The sequence below is a fragment of the Etheostoma cragini genome, chromosome 9 (assembly GCF_013103735.1).
Source record: "Etheostoma cragini isolate CJK2018 chromosome 9, CSU_Ecrag_1.0, whole genome shotgun sequence".
Lineage (NCBI taxonomy): Eukaryota > Metazoa > Chordata > Actinopteri > Perciformes > Percidae > Etheostoma > Etheostoma cragini.
The window spans coordinates 13,699,000-13,724,184 of NC_048415.1; the positions used below are offsets into that span (position 1 = coordinate 13,699,000).

General features: G+C 40.4%; 1 protein-coding gene across 1 annotated transcript in view; it reads left to right on the forward strand.

Moving 5' to 3' along the window:
* The window catches only part of p3h2 (prolyl 3-hydroxylase 2), a 52,602-nt gene that overhangs the window by 23,726 nt on the left and 3,691 nt on the right, over nt 1-25,185 (forward strand). Inside the window, exons 2-11 of the mRNA XM_034881910.1 lie at nt 13,347-13,499; nt 14,315-14,504; nt 18,460-18,591; nt 21,104-21,231; nt 22,882-22,971; nt 23,475-23,515; nt 24,233-24,321; nt 24,435-24,562; nt 24,651-24,746; nt 24,944-25,094. Coding sequence (XP_034737801.1) covers nt 13,347-13,499; nt 14,315-14,504; nt 18,460-18,591; nt 21,104-21,231; nt 22,882-22,971; nt 23,475-23,515; nt 24,233-24,321; nt 24,435-24,562; nt 24,651-24,746; nt 24,944-25,094 — 1,198 coding nt within the window. The remainder of the gene's footprint in view (nt 1-13,346; nt 13,500-14,314; nt 14,505-18,459; nt 18,592-21,103; nt 21,232-22,881; nt 22,972-23,474; nt 23,516-24,232; nt 24,322-24,434; nt 24,563-24,650; nt 24,747-24,943; nt 25,095-25,185) is intronic.

Sequence of the window (25,185 nt, forward strand, 5' to 3'; positions counted from 1 at the left end):
AAGCCAGATTAAATGCAAAGGGGTGTCAACCCCCTGACACTGCAGCGTGGCTGGGTTTTTGAAAACAGCAACCCAGAGGCAAGTAGTGACGGGCTGAAAAAACTTCTTCAAATAGGTCTTTTTAGCTTTTTCCCCCAAATGTTCCACTTAAGATTTATTACCTTTTTGTATCGTCTCAAGATGTGGAGATTGCAGTTTGACTGTTAAAATGCACTCGCAGTAATTTAAAGTTATTGTTACTGCCAAATGAGCGCAGTCTGTGCCAAGATCTCCCACTGGGGGAATGTAAAAGTGTGTGTCTGGGTGTGTGTGTTTGTGCAAATATTCATGCAGATGTCTTTACAGTTGGACCTTAAATCATTTCTTGGTTGTTGGTTAGGTTTCCAACTATGTCAAGAATTTCTTCTATCCACAATAATGGTTCCGGCCTGTCATTGCAATTTACAATCAACACTTTGTTCTTCTTTTATAGCTTACTGAATTTAGTGCACGGTGATTTATTTACTATTATTATAGAGACTATGTTCACTTGACACTTGTCTTAATGATTTTGTTGTTGTTTTTGCTGTTTTTCTTTTCTTTATTGGGGACCAAAACACAGAAAGCCACCCTCTATTGTCCCAGATTTAAACAAGATGTTGGATTTGCTCTGTAATGAAAAACAACCTGAATCATCTCAGCTGGTGCTGGATGCCTTCCTCCTTATCAGTGAAACAATGCAAATGACCAGCGGACCAGGCTGAGTCTTGCATGATCTTACAGGTGTCCACTGTTTTGCTGTAAGAAGAGACGGGAGACAAGAAATATCAAGTTTGTCTCTCGCCACTGCAGCCAAACTCAACACTGCTTATAGCTTCTGAGCTGTAACCTGTTTTTTTACCTCCCGCTGAGTGTTTACTCGACTGATCTGTGTCTCCATTTCTTGCCTCCCTTTTGCAGCTGAGCGCTAAGCTTATCTCACCTTTCTTCCCCCTCCATAATGTATGACTTTTCAACCCCACAGGGAGCGTATCCTGGATTCGGTTGCATCCTCTAGTGGTGGTCTCCACCTGGGAACTAAACTGTGTAAATACAGAAAAGGTAGTGAAAGGGAAAGACACTTACTGTAAACCCTACACCATCTTATCTGTTTAGGGAATGGGAACATGATGTTTACTTTATAAGGGAATTTATTATATTATGGGGAAAAGCAGGACGAGGCAAGGCAGCTTTATTTGTATAGCACATTTTAGCAACAGTGCAATTCAAATTGTATTACACAAAAATAGTTAAAAAAAATAAAAACAGATAAAACACAAGAATAAAAGTTACAGTGCAGTATAAGAAATTAAACATTAAAGAAATGAACAACCATTTAAAGTAAGGCAACAGCAAAAAGAAAGGTATTCAGCTTTGATTTAAAAGAACTGAGAGTTACAGTGGATCTGCAGTTTTCTGGAAATTTGTTCCAGATATGCGGAGCATAGAAACTGAACGCTGCTTCCCTCTGTTTAGTTCTGACTCTGGGGACAGAAAGCAGACCTGTCCTAGATGACCCTATAGAGATCCGGGTGATTTGTAGTGTAGTAGCAGATCGGAAATGTTTTTGGGCTCTAAGCCATTTAATGATTTATAAACTAGCAAAAGTATTTTGAAATAAATTAGTTGAGGCACGGGAAGCCAGAGTAAGGACTTAAGAACTGGAGTGATGTGATCCCCTTACTTGGTCTTAGTGAAAACCTGAGCAGCAGCGTTCTGAATCAGCTACAGCTGTCTGATTGATTTTTTTAGGGAGACCTGGAAAGACACCGTTGCAGTAGTCAAGTCTACTGAAGATGAAAGCATGGACAAGCCTATAAAGGGCCCATTACAGGAAAATTGTGTTTTTAGAAACGCTTGAGCTGGCCCTCCGAGATGCTGGAAGGCTTCATATAATGGTCATTTTTGCCCTCTGTGATCTGGGTAACTTAGTCTCAGCATGCAAACCACCAGCAGCTTTAGAAAGAGACTGAAGGAAGGAACTCCTTAATTCATGCAGGCTTGACTTGATTTGCTTAATTTCTTGGCCATTCCTTGACATTTTCCATACTTTTCCCAGGGCTCAGTGGGTGTCAACTTGATTGATGGGTTGATTTTGTGGTGAAACATTGAACAGGACTGCTCTGTCATTGTTTGATTTAACCCCCCAAAAAGATGTATCCATTACCTCACCGGCGAGGGGGGCTGAACCATGTTTGAAGTTTGAACTAGGAAATACTCCTCCAGGGCACTTGAACCTGTCATACTCTAATCTGGGGGAGAAATCTTCTGACACTCAGCGATTTAAGTCTTTTAGAGGATGTTTCTAGTGTGACAGCCCACCCTCTCATCAACCATGCTGATTAACATTTTTCCGTAACATGAGACGTTGCTTATGAGTGCTCAGTTTTATGCAAAAATAGTTATATATGTAGATTTATGTTTCATTAAAAGTGACAAACTACATATTTGATAGCTTCCAATAGTTTCCAAATGTATAACTCCTCTGTTGCACCCATCAATGTTTTTTGGCTGCATTTCAGTTTCTCAGCTGAGTGTTGTGGGCATTTTGTAATGCCACCAGATTGATTTCAACATGAACAAATATATTTTATATTTCTCCAGGGTACGTGGGGCCGGACAGGGTGAGAACTGAGTGGCTGGATGAATGCTGGTATTGTCTGCTGGGGCACACCTACTGTAGGAGCTGCCTAACACTCACACACACAAACAAACACACACACACACACACACACACACACACACACACACACACACACACACACACACACACACACACACACACACACACACACACACACACAGTTCCTCATAGCGTCTTCCTTTGTTCTTTCTTGAAAACCCTGTAACACAAATAAACATTTGCCTGCTTTAGATTTAAAACTTAAACACCACATCATGCTCAACTTTTCTAATTTTTCCTGCCCGATGCCTTTCCAGGCACAGTGGAAAAGCTGAATGCGCCCACGCTCATGTGAGAGAGTGACCTTTAACCCCTGTCTCTGAGTGGCCTGCTTGTAAATGTTTCCTTTAAATGTGCTGCTCCTCGTGAAGTTCCTCTCAAACGGGAAGTCCCCTCATCTTTAGAGCTTTATGGGAAAATCAGGAACATTTCTGATGTGGTTTGGTCTCATGTTATGTACGCTGGGATAGTGGTGACTTCTGAGACAAACATGTTACAGGAAAAGTTTGACATTTTTGGAAATATATTCAGTTCAGATACGTGTTTGTTATACTTGAACAGATTGGGAGTGTAACTCACGTGTCCACTAGGAAGCAGGGTCATGTTTTGCTTACCACAATGTAAAGAAAACGTAGATATATTATTATTAATATTTTGGTGAGAGTGTAAACAAACTACAATGTCCATGAAAAAAAACATGAAAGAATTGGGATTTACCAGCATAAATGGATGGGACACATACAAGATGGTCAACGATATTAGGTGCCTTGAAAAGTAGTCACACCGGAACTCTCAGCAAGAAAGCAACAGACAACTCAAGATGTCAAACTGTTCCTTCAAGCTATTGCAACACAGTAGAGGCCTGGCAGACTGCTAGTACCTGTGGTATCCCATGTGTGAGCTCTAGTTCCAGTCTGTGTACACCTTTGATACACACACCACATCTTCAACCAAAGGCAAAGTTAGAGAGACAAAACACATTTCAGATTTTTTGGGCCAGTCAGACTATGTTTTTACAGTCTGGAAAAAAAACACCTTTATGTGAGTGGAAACTGGTGGAGTATAAGATCAGAGGATTATAGCGTAAAAATAAGACGTAGGTCAGTGGGCGTGTGCAGCTGTTTTTAGAAGTTCCTGAGAGAAAAGCGTGTGTGTGTCACTTTATTTTGGGCAGGAGGGAACGTGAGAGAGGTGTCGAGGTGAGGGCATGTAGGCGGTAAGGAAAAGGAGGAAGATATTCTAGGTGATTTTCCACCCCGTCTGCACTACTTAAAACATACACACCTTATGTTTTTGAGGTTTCAACACAAAGCTGGCCTTGTGTGTCCTGAAACTGCCCAGGAAGCAAGATCAGACATGGGAAAGAGTGTGATGGTTGACTAAGGATACAGTAGCCAATGTGGTATCGGGTGGCCCCGGGATAGCTTAGGGTTAAAGATTGTGTAGTCTCTCAGTGTTAACTCCCACAAAGCTTAAAGGGGAACTATGCAGTTTTTTTTAGCTTAATTTACCTTAACTGACGAGCTTTGAAAGTCATTGGAATGGTTAAATGACTTTTTTTGAGTTGAATGGTGGTTGTCTCGCTCCCCTCTAGCAATCCGTGAACGGAAAAAAACATCCTTGCAACTTTCGTCTGGTGAGTTGCCGAACTCAACATCAAGAAGTATCGCATGATATCAGGTCTTGCGATGTAACGAATTGCTTAACGGCATCGCACAAATACGCCTCTTCAGGAACCGGCTAACAAGGTAGCGATGGAGTTTTTCCCGAGTTTTTCACACTGTCGTTATGGCTGAGGCAGCAAAAAAGAAGCAGAAAGCTAGGAAAGCGAGGGTTCAGACACAAGTAAACACAGGAGCTGCCAAATATCTATTCTGAAGCTCTAGAGGGAGCTCTATTGAGAAACCTGTGAGCAAAAAGTGAGAAAACAGCAAAGAAATGGCCAAAACTGCATAGTGCCCCTTAACTGAGCTGTCACTGAGATGGAGAGGATAATAGAAGCAGTCGTTTCTCTCTACCTCCAAATGATGTCAGCCACAAGGCAAACACAACTACAGATGTACAAACAACAGTTTGAGTTGCATGATCCAGATTAGCTCATAATGGACGTGAACTGTGTTTTCATAACTAATAGATTCTGGATGTGCGCATGTTCCACATTCTGAGTTCCTTATGAGTTTAGGCCATTGTGGCAGCTTCTGAGCACACAGCTTGGGCACACAACACCAAGCCACAGTAAAGGTTTGATCCAGTGTACAGTGGCATTATTATTGTTCTGCCACTGTTTTCTTTTCAACGTACAATTTCCCTGCCAGGGATTTTTTTAATATGGACGAATAGAGGCTGGTGAAGGAAAGAGCAACGCCCGTCGTGCCTCCTGTGTCTATCACGGCGTAATGAAAGAGTCTTTTTAGCAGCGACAGCAGTGAGGCTTTTTCAGGCATTCCTTTGACATGACATTATTGAAGGAACACGCTCAGGGTGGGGCGAGGACAAGCAGAAAGAGACCACTGTGCAGAGCTGTCAGCAGGATGGACAGATGAGAGAAAGAGGGTTGGTGTGATGGAGAGAGCAAGGAGGAAAGGGAGGGATAACATCAAGGTGGACAACATTTACCCATGACATCACTAAGAGGAAACGCTCCCCTCATTTGTTTCCTCCACAGCATGTGCTAAACGTGTTAGCCATGTTGCATGTAATACACACGCTGACCAACCGGCTGGCTGGCTTCCTGACTGGCAAGGCAAAAATATGAGTTACAATCCAGGTCTTGTGTTAAAGTGTTATTTGATTTAGAAGCAGAGCAAAAGCAAATCCTTGTCTGGTTCATTTAGCTGAGATTATCAAGCAACTAATTCACACCTCCAGTGTACAGTTAAGACATTATGTGGCCTGTGTGTACAGTAAGCAAGCACCAAAGCAGCTTTTGGTCCATCAAAACTACAGAGTTAATGAATCGAAAGACGTAAGGGTGGCATGATGGAGAGGTTCATTTGTAGAGGCTGTAATGTTTTCCGGACCAATTAACATCAGACAAACAGCACAAGCACCCTTTGCGTATATTTCAGTGTTCTCCTCTGCGTTTGGACACATGTGCAGGTATAGCATGTGTCGTCTTCATCTTGTCAAACCCTACCTAAGTTTGGTTGAATAGGGGGTCTACATATTGTCTTAAAGAATACAACCTTCCAGTTTAAACACTCAGACATAAGTTGTTTTCCAGACTTCCAGGAATTTCTGAAGTTCCTTGAAGCGTCAATCTAAGTGCTTCTGTGTGCTTTTGAAATGATTCAAAGTGAAAGGAAGTTGGGCGCTCGCCTCATGGGGAGGTAATCAGCCATTTAGACAAACTTTCCTACAGTGAGTTTCTCGTGCCATGCATTGGTGCCATTGCCTTTTCTCAGTGTAGCTGTTACAGCTATGACTGGCAATAAAAAATCTCAGGGGGTGTAAGCAGCTTTCCTCGCCAGACAAATGTAATCCCAGTCCTACTCCCATTTGTTAATGATTTACAAGTACTGTGAAATGGTCTAAAACTTCTTTCCAACCAGATTCTCATATCAAAGTGCGGGCCTCCTAAAGGGCCACATGCTTACTTAAGCTTTAAACTTAAGTAAGCATGTGTACTTCTACATTTCGTAAATCAATACTAGTGCTGGAACTAGCCAATTATTTAGATTATCCATCATTCTGCTTATTTTCTCAGTTAACTGATGAATTGATTGGTCTAAAGAGTCAGAAGAGACTCAAAGATGCCCATTGCAATATCCTAGAGCACAAGGTATCGTTATCAAATGCCGTTGTTTAACTGCCAACACACCAAAACCCCAAAATATTGAAGGGGCTGGACTCAACATTCAGATTAATATTATTAATAGCAGCAAACAAATATTTGCTATGTAAAGATAAAGTGGAGCAATGGCATCCTGACCAGAAAATAAAGTCACACTCCCTCTGTGTGTTGTAATCAGATTTACTGTTCGTCATCTTGATAGCCAGTTTTTCCGTACATGAATTGTTAGTGAGTATTGACGAATGGTCCACAAGAGCTTTGTGGAGCTAATCCCAGCCCTCTGTTGACAACATCCCCTTTAAATGTAGTACGATGTCAGATCACGTAAAAACGTCCCCACAATGTTGGACATTTTTGCTTGAGAAAGTAGGTGCTCATTATTTTCTTTCGAGTGTCATATCGTTGTAGCTCTAATCCATATTACAATAAAAATGCAACACAATACTTTTTTAATACCTTACTTTGAGAAATAAAACCTTTTTATCATTTAACAAAATCTAAACTCGTCAAACTTAAAATGTTGTCTAAACACAAGTAGCTGTACAAGAACTCTAATAAAGTGTGCTTGACAGTTGTCAATAGTCTGTTCTGCAGACACAGTTCTAGTGGTACCAGTAAAAACCAAGTATTGAGTGTTGATACTTAGCCCTTCTAATGAGCTTGCAGCCGGACAGGAAGTAACAACCATTCTCTTAGTGTATTTCCTGCACACGATCCATTTAGGTCGAAAACTCAAACACGGACTATCATCTCGCATCATAAAATTCACCACATGTTGTGTCTAAACTGCTAAAATGTTTGGCTTTGTTATGTCTGCACATTTCGTTTTCTGTCAAACCAAAGACTGGTAATTATGTGGTTTACTTGCTTGTCCGGGGAAAACTACCTTTGTGAGGAATATGCCTCGGACCGTACACTTCATGACACAAATATTAGTTTAGTAACAGTAAACGTTGCTGATGTTCTGGTCAGAAAAAAGGACTATTGTGTTTACAGAGAAATAAATATTCCTCCCATTAAAACACTCTGTGCTCCTTAGACAAACGGTCTGGAATGTTTAGGGCCCAGCTGTGCAGTAAATACTGTATGTCTGTCCTATAAGTCTATAGCTCTTGGCAGTTATTATCTGTCTGCTGTCCATTTCAATACTGATCAGAGATGTACTTTAATGTGTCGACAAGCTTTATGTTCTTTCCATCCTCTTTAACAGTTTTTACAAGCTCAGGTTTAGCTGAAAAGATTTTTAGTTGTATGGTATGTCTAGTAACGTGATAGTTCCCCTGTAGAACATTGCTTAAAAGCTGTATCACATGGACATTTGTAAGGCAGAAACCACCTCCCTCCCTTCGCTGGCCTTAAAAAGCAGCCTTGATTTAATTGATTGATTGCAGCAGCACATAAGTCGTGTTCAGACTGGAATGGTGTTCATGTATTGTTGATTGAAACCCCCTACGTTTTAAGAGCGTTCCCAAAAAGAAAAGTGTTTGCTCTTGCCATGGTGAAGTCTGGCCGCCAGAGTCAAATCTGTGTGAGCAATGTGGGCTGCAAGCACTTTATTCCGTCTCTGCTCGATCAGAACAGCTTCCGCTGCGAGTTACCGTACGGCAGTGTGAAAGCCCCATTGGACTTCTGCAGGAGGTCTAAAGGACACTTTAAATTTCCTACTGCACATGTATGTCTTTTGATTTATAGCAGCTGTTTTTGTGTCCAGTGTTAACCTGAACACTAACCTTTCTCTATTAAGAGACTTGTCTAACCTCTTGGGAACTGTAGTAACTCTCTGAAACAGTCTCTTAAGTCTTCCAGGCTCCGGTTGCCAGATTTGACCACTTGTTGCCAGCTCCTCTCTAATTTCTTTGGCTGGTATTTCTGCCTCTGACAAGCCATCTGTGTAACTGTTTCCATGCTTGTTTGTGGCATTGGGATACGTGCTTTTTGTCACAACATCATCTCTGCATCTGTGGCGCCGGCCCAGGCCTATTTACATACCTGTGAATCAAGCAGGAGGCCCGGAGCAGAAAGACATGCAAATGTGCGTTTGCATTGGCACTCCTCAGTGCCCACATCAAGAGCACTTCTCTCAGAGTGGCAGGGCAGTCCAGCAGCTCTAACACAGGTTGCTTTTTAATGAGGAGGGCAAACTGTGGGCTCAGACTGAGTGGTAGTTATTCACCTCTACAGGTGCTCCTTTGAAATTCATGTGAGAGGAAAAATGCACTCATGTGGTACAAGATGTACACTTCTGAATGTGTTCAAAGTTCAATGTGTTTGCTTTTAATGGCAGAGTTTTAGAGTTGCTGTTATTTCAAATGTATGTGCTCATGCTCATATATTTGGGTATCTGGAGAGCTTATCGATCTACAATCAGTACAATAAGAAAACAGTCCGTTTTTTTGTGGGAGATCTTGATCAGAAAACAGGATTCAGCAAGCAATTCAAGCATGTAACCATGTTCCAGTAAAAACCCAAATTACAAGAAGGAACCTGAAAATGAGCATGATACATCCCCTTTAAATCTTGTATTGTCAGAATTCAGTGATAGAGTTAAAATCGGTGTCAAATTGTTAGTGTATTTGGATCAAAGTGACTGGCATGTTGAAAAACAATTGAACACATACTTTGATTTAATTAATACCTTTCAATTCTATAGAGAGAAGTAGCACCATGGCAAAGGTGTACAAAAGAAAGTAACTTACTTTCTTAGTATCCATTTTCTCCTCTGTGGCAGCGGACACAGGAGAGACAAGTAGTTTGATTTACCAATACACAACTGTTAGGCTGTATTGTTTTCCATTCCACTATTCAGTATGATGGCAATCTCACTTCAAACCCATGATGGATTTCTTGTCATCCAGAGGGGGTGTTTCAACCTCTCACTCTGCTCTGCTTGATATATGAGCATGTGTTTTCAATTCAGAATCTCCAAGCTTGGACTGTTTTGGGGTTTTTGACAGTTTGGTACAGCACGCTGACTCCCAGAAATCCTCCATGTTGAATTATCTGTCTCCATAAAGTAGTAGTGGGCTGAGGTGCTGTTAAATATGATTGTAAATATATTATCACCAAAGTGTGAGTCATACACCAAAACACACTGTAGATCTGGTCTTGTTTTCTTTGGCCTAACTGTTCCAGATACGTATTTTTTCTTTTATTTTAATTGCTTTAATTTTATTAAGGTTTTGTTCTCTTTTTTTTCTTTTTTTTTTAATAAGTGTCCCAAAAGCATAATGTTATTCGTGACTGTGAACAATCAGTGATAGAAGTGGAAAAACATAGTGACCCTCCAATGTTTAAGGCTTCCCCAGGTTTTAGGATGTCTAGTCTTGAGACAATAGATCTGGCAATGGCCGTCCACAGCTGTGTTTGTGCTGGGATGGCCTGAGCCAGGTTATCCCCCCAGGGGCAGAGGGCAAACGGAGCCAGAGGAGGTGGAGGGAGGTGAGTGCTGGTCCGTGGCTGCAGTCTAATTTCGCCCTTACTTCTTGTCTCCTTTGTTCACCAGAGCCGCTATCATCATTGCTGTTTAGTCTCCGGGAGATTTGAATTAACATATCAGCAGATGATTATCAAATTCAGTAAAGCAAAGTTCACAATAGCATCTTTAAGGAGCTATTCTTGAGGAGACTTTGTCAGGAACGCAGAAGCAAAGGACACTTGATAGAGCTGGGTTGTGTGCTTGAGATTGCGGCATCAGTTGGAGGAAAACAAAATCCACCCTCAGATCTACTTACATCGATTAAATCAGCATTTAATGCATTCCACGTTTTACTGTGTCGTCAAGTGTTGCAGCTGAGTTTTTGGTTTCCTCACTTTCCTTAATGTGCAGTCTATTTCTTCTTCACTTGATGTGATTTACATTTGTATATTTTGTAAGATCTCAGTCATTCTAGCTTTATGATGAATTCAACTGCTGTTGGTGAATGTGAATCTGTCTCTCTCAATCAAAATATAGCACCATGGCATCACATTTTATGTGTTGGGCGGGTAATCAATGTGAATAGGAAAATATAAATATACCTAAGTTTTTAATTATCTGAACTTTTATTCAATGTTAGATTTGTTCTTCAGCTGTTAAATACAGTATTTAATTAAACGTGTCATGCAGCGCACATGAATGCAGTGCACGATATGTGCCACTCACCTGCCGTAGCTGTCAAGGTACGTCTCCCTGTGGTTCCAGCCAGGTGATCTGACCAGGATTGCACTCGATGCCACCTCAACTCTTTGCCTTTCACGGGCAACCACGCATGTCCGGCTGGGCTTTTCTTTCCTGTCTCTTCTGCTGCCAGATGAAAGAGACCAAATAGTATTTCACAGGGAGTAATACTTCACATAGATGTGGGTTGTTTGTAAGAAAAAAGGCATTCTGCTTCTTCAACCAGACCAGTTTGTCTTTTATGATGTATTGTGCAGACTTTGTGGAACACAATGTGCTTTGTTTTTGTATCTGCATGGGTTTGTCTGTCCTACATTCAGCGGTGTGCAGGTGGTCATTCTATTCTTGAACTACAGATTTCCCAAATCTTGTATAAATGTGGGAATTCCCAAGGTTTATCTTGCTAATTCACCCTATGAAAAAAAGCACAAAGGTTTTCACAAAAACAAATGTATGTCTTGGCAAATGTGAATTAGTGCTGAGTGGCAAAACACAGGGATAAGTGTGTTGGGAAGCTCTCTCAGCCGGAGATGTTTTTGGCAGCCGTGCCAGAGTGACCTTCTCGACTATGAAACACTGAGATCTGCTTTACATTTGTTTCCCAACACCTGTTGGGAACACAAATGATTTAATCAAATGCAGTAAGATGTCTCTGAGATTATGTTGCTGCAAGAGGTGTTCAACGCCTTCACAAGAGAACAAGCTCAGTCTGTAACCTTGTCTACGTTCACCTCTCTGTATCTGATTTTCTTTTCTCTGCATGTCATCACCTTCTGTTTCCTGCATAACTCACTTTTTACCCAGTTCAGTTACTGTCAAACCCACCCCAACTCTATTGTTTTTTTTATAAATTATTTATGATTAGTTGTAAGTACTGTGTTCTAAAGAATGGATAGAAAAAAAAGAAAAAAAAAAGATTTGGCATGCAACAAAGGTAACAAGTGCAGCATGCATCTTTAACTGCTTTTCCCTTGAGTGTAATAACTGCGTTGAGTTCATGGACCTGTGCATCAAAGCGTTATTGTGGAAAGTGGTTGTGTAAGGCAACCCACGTTGAGGCTTGATCACTATTAGGATCTTATCTGATATAGGGACTAGGAATGTTCGGATGGTTGAGTTCTTCCAAAATAAATATGTGTTTTTTGATGGATAAAACGCACCTTAAAGCTACAAGAAACTAGCTTACACCAGACATCTGGGATCTCTTAACTGAGCTTTATTTGCTGAGAGCAGATCCACAACTGTTGTGTGTTGTGTAATACCAGAGAGCAGAGGTTCACATTCCTTAGATGTTAAAGGAAAGCTGTGGTCATGGTGGGGATGTGGAGTATCGTCTTTCTTGCTAACTTCTCACTTATTTTACTACTTGCCACCTGTGCTCCCCCAAAAGGAGTCATAAACAGGAAAAGTAGAAACCTCAGAAAGATGTTACAATCAGAGGTCATCACCAGGGATAAGTCCATTAAATATTTGGCTAGATTATGATTTTGTTTTGAAATATACGTATCTGGACCCGGAAAATTATTTTGTAGGGCGCTGTTTATTGCTATTTTTTTTTTTTTAGACAATTTCACTATTCTGACAGATGGACATCCAATCGAGAGACCGAAACTATTAGTCAATTAATCAATCAAAGAAAATTAATGAGCAACTATTTTGATTGAAGCGTTACTCATCAATCTGACTTATCCTATGAGAGCATTTTCTTTCTTTTGGATTATTTTGTAGGGCTTTTACTTTTATTACATAGAGATAGTGGATAGGCATGAAGTGCAGCAAAGGGCAGGCGGCTGGATTTGAACCTGCGCCGCTGCAGGACTCAGCCAACATGGGGTGAATGCTCCTACTGGGTGAGCTGGAGGCCATTGAGAGCATTTTCTCTTTTCTGTTTCTCATCATTGTAAAATAAATAGTTTTGGACATTTGAAGACATTTGCACTCTTTTCTGTCATTTAATGAACTGAATGAACACGCACATCAACACACAATTCTTTGTCCCTTAGTTTTTCTCTTGTCTTCAACAGTAAACAGTTTCTTCCTTAATGTGTTTTTGTGGGTTGCCTGTGGTGATTATTGAACTTTAATAATGCCAACATCTGTCACGTTCGTATGTTTTGAGTGCAGAGACCTCATCTGTCATATTAGCTGCAATCATGACGGCTCTCTCTAATGACAGGATGTGGAATGCGAAGGGTGCGTAGCTGTAAATCTGCTCAGTTGTTCTGTATTTTGGCGAGCGGTCTAGTCATCCTGCAGGAGCGGTTTCAGAAGAACGTCTGCAGACTGTCTGTCTGTTTTCCATATAAAAAAAAAAAAAGCAAAGATTCAGCGTAGCATATGAACTTTGGCAATTTCTATGCAGTTTTAAACAATGGAGACCTGTCAGTCTGTTTCTGTTTACATTTTGAATCTTGTTAACAACGTTTAAAACTATTAAAAAAAGAAACACTTGAGGGCTTGTACTGTACAAACACCTTATTCTTGCAGTTCAAAAGTCCTTAATTTCACATGTCATGACTGATTTTAACTTCAACTAAACAGGTTAACGTGTGTCTTAAATGCACAGGTGTACAGAAAGCTCAGCCACAGTACTGAAGTCTGTTCTGTTATTATTATTATTATTATTATTATTATTATTATTATTATTATTATTATTTTAAAAACATCTTTCTTTCTTTTTCTGTTTCTCTCTTTAGTTGAAGCAGCCTGAAAAGGCAGCGGCTGCGGCTCACACTTATTTCCAAGCCAACCCAGAACATGTGGAGATGGGCCAGAACCTGGAGCAGTACAAAGATCTGCAGGGCGTTAAGGAGGACCACTTTGTAGACCGAGAAGCTCGACCTCATCAGGTAAGCCAGGAAATTTTAATATGCAGGTTTGGATATGGATATTGACACCCGAGCATGTGTCAGATCATTACTGTAACCTGCTGCCATCTTTTTTCAATCCTGGCCAAACGTCTGGCATTTTTTTCTTCTTCACGTCTTTCCAAAGGAAAAAATGCAGCTGTTGTCCCTGTATAAAGGGTCCTTTGTGTTAATGAACCGTAAAGTTTAATAACTGGAAACTCACATAGTGCTGGTTGCGGTGAAGCTGCAGAGTTTTGGATCCTTTGTGCTCTTATTCATTTCCAGTTTCATTCCACTGTCTGTCCCTCTATTATCTCTTTATCTTCAAGTCAAGCTCATACAAGTTCTTCACCCCTTCTCGTAGAAGATTCACGCTCAGTACAAACCCTACTACCTTATTATGCCATTTATAGCTGTACCTCAAGTAAACTTTAGTGATATTTGAAGTTATTGTGTGTCTGTAACTTCCACTTTCCTGTCCAAAGCAACTTTTCTTTGGGGAGCATAAATCAATGTACATTAGATCATATATTAAATGTATTCCTATGGGAATCCTTTTTGGCAGCTGTTCACTCAGCTCCAAACAATGGATCATTGCTACTGCAGGGACCTTGATGTGCACCACAGGACATGTAAAAAACTTTTATGAATGGTCACAGGTTGACATTAAAAGTGACCAACAAATATTTGCTTATGAAAATGTCAAAGGTAAATACTTCAACACACAGGTCTAACATAAAGACCTTTGCTGAACAACAATGGAGGTCATAAATACGCCTTCCTAACTCTTATGATCCATCTCTTCTCTATCACAGCGCTCCTTCGCGGCAGCAGTGAGGTTGTATGATAAAGGCAACTACAAAGGAGCCATCGCTCTCTTTGAAGAGGCTTTGGTGGAGTACTATAAAGCAGATTTAGAGTGCCGGGCTCTGTGTCAATGGCCGCAGAAGTTTGAGGGCTACGACTACCTCCGCTACCGTTACAGCCTCCATGAACTTGTATCAGGTAAGAGCCAACCTCTGAACATGTTTACTACAACAGAAAACTGTTAACATTCATCTGTCTTTTATTTATCCTCAAGCACAAAACATGTGATTTAAATAACCAAGGTTCTAATAAGGCCACACATATTGCAATAAAATCCCAGCATGCACATGGACATGATGTGGATTTTGGATATAATTTGTTTGTGTGATCAACTGTATTTATTCTGAAAAATGGCAAATCAGAGCAATAATTAACTATTGAAGTTTCTAATTGTAGAACTAGGACTTTCTTGTTTAGGTTGTGGTTTAAATGAATTACACCCTTTATGTGTTACATCCATAACAACATGTTGATGCTGACTATATGTTGATATGACAGCTGGCATAATAGGATATTGGGATATTTTATTGCTAAAATGAATGATGTCTTATTTGACCACATCAATGCATTAAAGCTTGCTCAGATGTTCTCTGCCTTCTGAGAAACCCTGCCTTGTATTTTCCGTTGATTGGTAAATACCACTGTGTATAAATTCTTAGACACACCGTCCTCTGACAGGCATTTCTTTTCCTGTCTTTGGTTAATCTTGAAAAGTTCATTACATGTTCTTAGATGAAAGGAATGAGACTTGCTGTGGAGCATTTTATCAACTTGCTCTGACTTATCCACCAACACGTCTGACTGTACTGCTTAGACAAGGCCAAACAACACCCTTCATGTTCACTATGTAATCAAATGTCCCTGGCAGTGGCTTGGCCCTGGGTCATTTAGGACAGACGAGGGATTACAGCCATAAAGATTTGTGTTTAATTGCATATGTGTTTTTATTAAGATGTTGCATTAGAAATTTCCATCTGTAAGAAAAAGGCCCAAAATGCTTCTAAAAGATGTATAGAAAAAGAAGTATAGACTCTTAGCTACATTTGAGCTTCAAATTATTTTAATAGTATTTGTTTTCATCAGCTTTTACTGGCTCTCCACATGTTTGAAGACAGTGATTTACTGTATATGTCAGTGCTTTGGACTTAAATTGTGTGGAGATAAAAAGGTGTAATTAAATGTCTACCTGCAAAGGCTTCACATCAGATGTATAGGTAAAAATAGGAGCATGGCCAGTACAGTGTAATCTGTGGGGGAAACAAACACAGGCAAGGACATAGACATCAGGTCCCTTACACAGATGTTGGATTATGTCCCACAGACTTCCTTCAGTTGTTCATTTTCTGATCACTGATATTACTTAAATGTGTGAGATTGCATTTCAGACCTTTGGGAGCTACTACACTCTACTTAAGATGTAATTAAGATGTATTCAAACGTGATATCATAATACAGATGACACATGCCAGACTATAACTAATTGGCCGAATCAATATATAGATTTTTTGAGTATTGGCACTGTATTTTTTTTTAACAAACTCACTACACTAACAAACATACATACATATCCAGAGCCGTATACGCTCTACACTTAATCAATACATTACATTATTTTATTTTTTTCTTAGTTTGACAGTATAGCTTGTTAATGCGAGACTGTTTGGCAGGTGAGTCTTTCAATTTTAGGTTTTAGAGCTTTCTACTAACACCTGAACACACCACCTTGTAGCCATTTCATTTCACAGTCCATGCTTTCAGTTACAGCTTCCAGTATTTTTTGGTACAGTGGTGTAAATTTGACCAGAGTGGGCAACTAATTAATTACTATTTTGTTTATTATAAGTAATCTGCCCTTTTATACCTTAAGGACATAAAACAATGACAATAAAAAAAACAATGTCTGTCTGAACAGAAGGGCCAATGCATTCTTCAGCTATGATATGGTATAGAAAACTGCACCTCTCCCTCTCCCTAAACACACTAAGAGCAGCTGATCAACAGAGGTCACTATAAGACAGTTGCAGATCAGCCCAGCAGCCACTGGCATTCTTCAAACTGGTAGTTACTGTTAGAGCCTTAGTGTTATTCCATCACCAACTATTGGTCATACATTTTTAATGAGCTTCATAAATAACGAGCATTAAGCTCACCTTTTATGCACTGTGTTATTATTTTAACTTGTTTACAACATAGTAATCAGCCTCAAATGTCTTCCGATGTAGAATCAGGCGTTTTTAAATGTGGAGGCATGCATGTATCCACAACACAGCACCAGCTCATAATTATGTGATTATACTGTTATACATACACATCTACTTTGGTCGGTGGGGCTTTTGATGACACAAATCAGGCCATTCTCTCTGGAAATTGAGACGGGTTTTTTGCAGTAGCCGCAGCTTAATTGCTGACAAGTGGGCTTTGTTTCAAATATGTATGGCCGAGCTTGCATAAACACAGAAACGAAGGCTAATTAGTTTTGGCCGTGCTTTCTTTGATTTACAAGCATGGGATTATTTTCCATATCATCATTAAAGAAGAGTCTGTGATTATGATGTTTATTTAGGTTGAGATGTACTTGTGTTTTTTGTGGGAGTAATATAATCGGTTGTGTGAGTTAAATAGAAGGGAAAGTTTTTCATAGAATGACTTCCTTGTGTAGCGGTTTAATTTTCCCAAGAAAAAAAAACATACCCTTTACAGTCCTGCATGATTCTAAGCCTAAAAACATTTTATAACTCTGCTCCTCTGAGCACCTTGAAGAGATCAAAGCAGACCACAACACTGCTGTCTGAAGGTGAGGAAAGTTACGCTGCAGCTGCTCAAGAGTGACCTCACTGTACATTCACGCACACCAAACACACAGACAAGCATGCTCTCATCCGATCTGCTGGCTCTTCTCCCGGGGACATGAAGGAAATGATATGTCGCACCCTGTAAAATCGGTTGTTCCACAGGTGGTGATAAATCCTGTTGTTTGTCAATCCCTCAGGGAAGACAAAGACATGGAAGCATTTTACTGTTAAAAAGAGAACATTTAGTTGATCTACTTCATAGAGACAGGGAACAACATAATGACATATTTGATTTACTACAGCTTATCAAGTGGAACTCATTTCAGTGTTTTTTTCCATAACAGACGATTCACTGAAACTGGACAACAGCAAACAACAGACACCGTTATCGACATTTGTTTTATACACAGTTCTTATTATTTACAGCATATGGACAAATAATTAAATGCTCTCCTGTTCAGTGTGAATCTATGTAGATAAATAAATGGCCAAACCGGTTTGTCTGTAGTCTAAAGAAATTTGTGTCATGAGCTTGAGATCTGCTGCAATTAGACTGACGGTAATGCTAACAAGTTCATTGTTTCGCAGCTTTTTTTCAAGTGGTCCTTTAACCCTGAGCCAACATTACACCAATGATCTCAGCAAAGTTAATGGCTGTGGGCATGAGACCATACAGTAGTGATCAGGGCTGTCGGACTGGGGGTGGAAATGTGAGGAGGGCCCAAAAAGATGCTAGAAGAAATAGCTGCGTATGCATTGAGGGGCCCGTAGAGAATGCCTTTCTACAGGGCCCAGAATGTGTTACGCCTCTGGTAGTGACCATAGTGCATCTGTGCATTACATTTACAACATACCCCAGAAGGTCTCATAACTGACTCAATAGGCCCAGCGGTATTAGTCATATAACTAACTGTAATTGTAGTGTAAACACTCTGTAATGGAAGCTGGTGGCCACTGTTCTGGTATTATGTTAACAATTAACTCTTTAAAACTGTGCTGTAAAAAAGAAAAATTAAAATAAAACCATTATTTATCTTGTAGTCAACCAAAACAATAGTTTTGTCACAACTGTGTAAACAAGACATCTACTGCCTGCCTGCCTGCCTGCCTGCAGGAATATTTAAGAAATAGGGTTTACTGTCAGTGGATGCTTATATAAATGTTTTGGATTGAATGTACCAATTGGCTAATCAGTATATTTGGTATGTAGCCTCTAAACCAACACTTAACATAATAAGAAGCTAAATGCCACATGCTGCTATCTCAAAGATAAGCTGATGATCTGAAACTATTTTTTGCAGATCACTTTACTCAGGTGCTGCACTGTGAACACGAGTGTGTTCGAGACCTCGCCACCCGGCCAGGCCGCCTCTCACCCATGGAGAACTACCTTCCTCTGCACTACGACTACCTTCAGTTTGCATACTTCCACAGTAAGTTGTTCAAGGAATGTAAGACTTATTCAGACATTTTAGAGGATTTACTAATTCCCGATTTCATTTTTGACCACTCCTCTGATTTCAAACAAGACACAAGACTGTGTAATAGGTAGGGAAAATGTCGCCAAACATCTATCTGACTATGGTTGGTGTAATTATGAACAAAGAAGATGGATACACCCATAGGTGTCACACACATGCACATACAAGAACTCATGGTGACCACAAAAAGCTGCACACAGGTTGAGTCAATCAACAGTTGGCCGCACCCCGTTTAGAGTTTCACAAGTATTGGTGTTTGTTTGTGTGTCTGTCTGTGTAACTTTCATATTATATGGCATATCCAGGGGCTCTCAGGTGTGTCAGTGTGTGTGTGTGTGTGTGTGTGTGTGTGTGTGTGCGTGTGCATGCTTGCGTGCGTATGTGTTAGGCATGCAAGATATATCGTCTAAATATCGTAATCGCAATATACTTTATGAAAAGTCTTGCAATACGTATGCAATGTTTTGTTTATTTGGTTGAGTGCTGCGTCCCACCTGGTGGCTGTGTGATTTAGTTGTGTTTGATTTGGAGACCGCTTGAAGTAATGATCATGTTTACCGTGTACTGTGCCACTTACATGCTAGTGCACGTCAGAGCACACGTCCACTATGTGACAAACTCTATGGAGCGTACCACGTGTGTGCATATTATGACAGAGTGACAGTGTAATCGAAGAAATAGATAGAGACAACAAAACGGAACAAGTCACAGAAGAGAAAGAAAAGTTGTGTTCTGTTTTCTTTATTTATTTATTTTATACTGTCCAACCAGTAAAACATGTCCTGTTCTGTTGACATGGTCCTTATTTATTTATTCAGTCCAATATGACCTTCAGTGAAAATAAACCTTGTGTTGGAAGAAAACTTGTTTAATTTGTTATGAACCTATTTTGATGCGTTTTCCCGTAATGTTTAAAATATTGAAATTAATATCAATATTGCAATATCACATTTTGTTACATATCCTGCAACCATAGTGTTTGTGTGTGTGTTTTGTGTGTGTGTTGTTCAAGTAGTGAACTTTTCTAGACAACAGTGTTTGCACAAGAACAAAGCGTATAGTTGGAAAAGACAGTGTGCTGAGTGGTTGTGAGATCACCAGATTATAGTTAATGACCCATAAGCATGTAGCTCTAATAAAGCTAAGTGGATCATTGGGTCTGTGCAAACACACTGAGCAGCTGCTGATGGGTGTGTGTGTGTGTGTGTGTGTGTGTGTGTGTGTGTGTGTGTGTGTGTGTGTGTGTGTGTGTGTGTGTGTGTGTGTGTGTGTGTGTTTGTGTGTTTGTGTGTGTGCGTGCGTGTGTGTCTTGTCTGTGTTTGTAAGGCTACTGAAGCGTGAATAGTCATTAAAAAAGAGTCTCAGTGATTTAGATATTCTTCATTAAAAAGTTGTACTTCCAAAACATTTAATGGGGAACAAAAATACTTGGTAGGATGATGCACCCTTGCATAGGAAGGGTGCTTTCAAATGCAATCAGTTAAATTTCTTAACGTGCCTTGATCTTAAATAATTATTAATTATGTTAAACATGTACTTGTTAAACCACTTACCCACTTTAAAACGAAAACGAGGAATGATTTGTATGTTGGTAATCTTGTTTTCAACGCAAGGTTACTTCTTTACAACACTGGGCCAAGTTTGTTTATATCCAGCAACTAGATTGTATTTTTTAGCAACATGGCACAGTATGATTTTTACTTCTTCTAAGTACCAGCCTTGTTCCTGTTAAAATTGTAAATTTAAGTAATCTGAGAGCTTTAACACCCAGCAGCACTATGGCCTGCTGTTTTTCACACTCCTCAGTTGCTCCACATCACAGTGCGGCAGTGGACGTTTGCCATCATTCAATAGAATGTAATAATATGCTTTAGCTGCTTAAGTTTCCGAAATAAATTCTCAAAGACGGTGTCTGTTTGACTGACAAGGGAACACTTAGCTGACAACAGCAGATCCGCGGCTTCAGCCTCGGCCGAGACAGGGAGTCTTTAGCTAACCCTGCACCTTTACAAGAATGTGTTTGTGTGTGCACTTAGCGGCTGTTGTGTAGAGCAGAAGGAGTGTGTTTGTAGATATGTGGTTGAATGAATATACAGGATGACAGTAGAGAACGGTCCTGCTGTATGTTTGTCTCACTTCATCGGTGTCGCAAGTGACTCCTGAGGCTCCTCAGAATCGACCTTGTGCGTGTGTGCGTGCGTGTGTGTATATGTGCTTTTTCCACTATGTCAACCAGTGCAGCTTTTGTTCCATTGTGGTAATGGTTTGGGAATGTCAGCCATGATAGATACATTTCCAAATTACACACACACGTGGATGTGGTCATCCCGTAGATAGCTCAGCAGCTGTAAATACACAGCTCCTTAGTGCTACTACAGGGGAAAAAAACTCCACAGGTTACTTTTAATTGTGTTCCCTGTAAACCAGAGAAACCACTTAAATTGCTTTCTGTCTCTCTCTGCAGTGGACAGGCTGGACAAGGCGCTACAGTGTGCTCTAACCTACCTGTTATTCCACAAGGGAGAGGAGTCCATGTTAGACAACGTGGATTACTACAGAGAGGTGCTGGCACATGATGGCGAGCCAAGAGAGGTGAGGATCTGCTGTTCTCCTTGGGAAATACAGAAAGTACAAGCTTGTTCTCCCCTGAGATTTAATTGTAGTTGGTGGAATATTTAGTAGAACTTAATTAAGGATAGAACAGGCTTTAGTAAGTTCAACATTATACTTTTGAATTATATGGAATGTAGGGAAGGAGACGGGAGAGGAGAAGTGGGGATATGAGGGAAAAGGAGGAGACAAGAGGCTGCAGGCTGTTTGCTGTGTTTCTTGGATGAACTTGCTTCTCGCCACTTGGCAGCTGTTGCCTCTTAAAGTTTGTTTTTCACTTGTATATGTTCTCCGTCCAGCTGGAAGTATTAAGCAAATTTTGCTATGTCAATGTGTTTACAACTGCATATTTCTTCCTCTGGGCATGCTCCTTATTATTTCCTTGCACCCTGGTATTCACAACATTATAAATGATTAAAGGTTGAATGAATGCCGCTAGAGCAAATTAAATTAGTAGAGTCTGGCTGCCCATCAGCCACTGTAGCATCAATAATTTCTTCTTCTTCCTAAAACTCCGATCGGCTGCTATGAAAAGTCAAGCAGTGCCTTGTTTAAGTCTCAATTTTAAAACCTTTTCTATCCTAAAAAGCCTGGTACTCGTTATAGCCAGTGAGGCTCTTAGAAGGACTATGTTAATGTGCAAGTGTGTGTTGCTGACATCACGGATGTATGTAAGAGATAATGAGAGGGCAACATGTTGCAGCTCATGCTTATGTTTTTCTACTCATAGCTTACATTTTTCTAGCCCCCAAGTCTTTCCAGTCCCGTCAGTACAGTTGTTGGCCCAAAGATTGCCTCTCCTCTATCCATCCATTGGCCTCAGGGAGCTCATTTAACAGAGCCCTAGATCTCAGTGCCAGGCCCGAACTGCCTCCCTGCCAAAGAATCATGCCTTTCAGGAATGGTGGAGGAGACGGAAGAGTCATGTCAGAGTGCCCAAAAAAGTCTCTGGAACAATTTGGGGGCTGTTTGTATTCGGGGCGCTGGAAAAGAGGACTCTTTTTACTGGCTGCTATTAGATTCTCAAGTTTCATAATTGTCATCATCATATCCTTTACTCCAAGCTTCTCTCCCCTTCTCACACATAATCCAAAATAAACACACCCATGCTGCACCCATTGTTGCTTTATGATCTTGTGAAAAGCAGATTTTTTGCTTCAATTCAAGTTTTTACTTCAGGCAGGAAACTGTAGTAAAACTGTCCCTCTGAGAGGACAAAAAGAGAGACAATATCACACTCCATTAGTTGTGGCACTGAGGCGAGGGAAAGAGAAACTCATTCTGGTTCAATTTGTTTGGGTTGTAAGGGTGAGGACTATTGTATACTGTCACTCAAAGAGCTTGGAAATGTTATGGTGATGAGCTTTGATGAATGAAAGAGCAATATTAAACCATCAATAATTGGGTCTCTACTGTAACTGTGAGCATGTAAACAATGCAGTGATTAAAAAGACAATTCTCTCAGCTAACAAATTGGCACACTGTTTAATAAATAATGTAATTTTCTACCTTTTCTTCAGTTATTTTCCTACTTTACGTACTGTATGTTAAGGACAAAAGCATGTGTTTACATTTACCTTAATGACTTAGGAAACTGTTTGCCATAAAATGGTGATGTGTTTGTGTTCCCAGGAAGCTGCATGGTACCTGAGGAGGCACAAACAGGAACTGGAGCTCCTTCTGATTGGCAGCAAAACCATGGGTGTGGAATTTACAGAAGGGGTGAGTTAACAGAATATCCCAAATCATCCCAAATCTTGTCCATTTTCATGTGTCACTACAAACTCAAAGCAGACTGCTAGTATTCATTGAAAGAGCCGCAGTGCATTTTAATTCCCAGGTTTGCCCAGAATGGTAAAGATACTGTAATTTAACGGGCGGTTATCCGTAAGCCAGTCCATATTTGTCTGATGCAGAGCAGATCTCCTGCTGGCTGTGTAAACACATTAATGTGCCCCTGCTGCCTGGCTGACTCAAAGCAGGGTAACAGGTGTCTGGCATGGCACCACACACCACTGTCTTCTCAGCCAACAGCGACACCTGCTGGCCACTTTCACACATCACATTCAACACATCTTTTTAAAAGCTTCTATGAAACTACATATGAAAAACCTAAATCATCAGTCGAATCAGTCCCATTGTTTTTTATCTGTTTATTTACTACCTGGCACCAGAGTTTCAGAAAGTAAGAACATGTGCAGGTTACATATTTGTCTTTTTTGCAGAATTACTGGAGCAGCACAGGTCGAAGAGAGGACTCAAACAGGTAAAGATATCTCTGCATGTGTAGTGCTGTATACATTACAGTAGAGTTTGTCTTCTCATTACCTGGGACGTTTTCTTCTGTAGTAGCAAAAGCCGCATATACAGATATATAATAGCCTATATAATATAAAAATGCATAGTGGCTAAATCTGTGTTATTGTAATAACAATGGATCATTACTACTACTACAAGTGTAGCTTGAAAAGGGTCCACCCTACATTGCAGTTTCGCTCCACTTTTTAGAGATTCAAAGCTTATTTCAGCTTGTTGTTTTCAACTTTTCTATTTGTTTTGTTCACTCTCACTGCTCTGTTGTGTTTGGCCACAGTTGTTTTCAGCTAAAAATCTCTAAAACCCAAATGTACACTACCTGCTCATCACTAACAGCAGACAAACACAGTTAACAACTAGTTGGGGAACATAGTGGAGTATTGAGCAGCTAAACACACCCATATATTTTCCTCAGGAGTTAATAGAAACAGAAACAGACCTAAAGGAGAATGAATATTGGCTTGACGTGCATTTGTTGGCCAGAAACACGACTCTAAATTAATGATATTGTTCTTATGTGCTGAATGTGTAAATAGGCAACTGTGTGCTGACAAGTTCACTATGTCAACTGAATATGTCTGCTTGTTTCTGCTGTACCCAAAGTTTAAAATCAGATGTTTTTTGACCCCTAATGACAAAATGCGTCCTCCATTCTGTTCTCTCCCAGGATTCCTTCTGGTACAGACGGCTTTATGGAGTATGTTCCCATTTCAGAGAAGAACGTCGCTTTCGCTGCTCCACAGCGTCTCAAAGAAGGTAAATCTGAAATGAAGCAAAACCGCCAAGAGAAAGTCATTAGTGTTCAGTGTTCACCACGGCTTAGAGATTTCAGCTTGCATTCTTTAAATGCTGTTCTGGGATGTGTGTAGGTGGCCCCTTGGTGTATGACAGCGTGCAGCTGGTACAGAACTCTGCAGCCTTGAACGGGACCCAGCGGGTGCTGCTGGATCACGTCATATCTGAGGAGGAGTGTTTAGACCTTAGACACCTGGCACATGTAAGGGCATTACACAACGTTGATAAAAATAATTATTTTAAATCTTAACTTTTATCGATTAATTCTGGCGGTTGTTCTTGTCTTCCAGGCCGTCACCATGGCAGGAGACGGTTACAGAGGGAGAATGTCTCCACACACTCCCAATGAGAAGTTTGAAGGAGCCACTGTACTTAAAACCCTGCAGGTACACTCACCACTGGGCAGAAACAAATGATTGCATTACTCATCTGCCCATTAGTTGTCAAGGTTTTAAGAAACTGGCATATTGTCTGAACAAAGATTCAATAAAATGTGCTACCTTAGCTGTATAGTGTCTGACTTAATTTATTGTTTGACTCTACGTGTTATTACAGTCTCCCTTTTATTATTTCTCCCATGCAGTTTGGCTATGAGGGCAGAGTTCCTATGAGGAGTGCTCGTCTGTTCTACGACATCAGCGAGCGAGCAAGACGGGTTATCGAGTCTTACTTCCTGCTCAACTCCACCCTGCACTTCTCTTACACACACTTGGTGTGCCGGACAGCCATCACAGGTCACTCACACACATAGGCATACTTTACTTAACACAGAACACACATTTGCTGCCATTTGAGACTCTTGAGAATAAGATTAATTCCTGTACT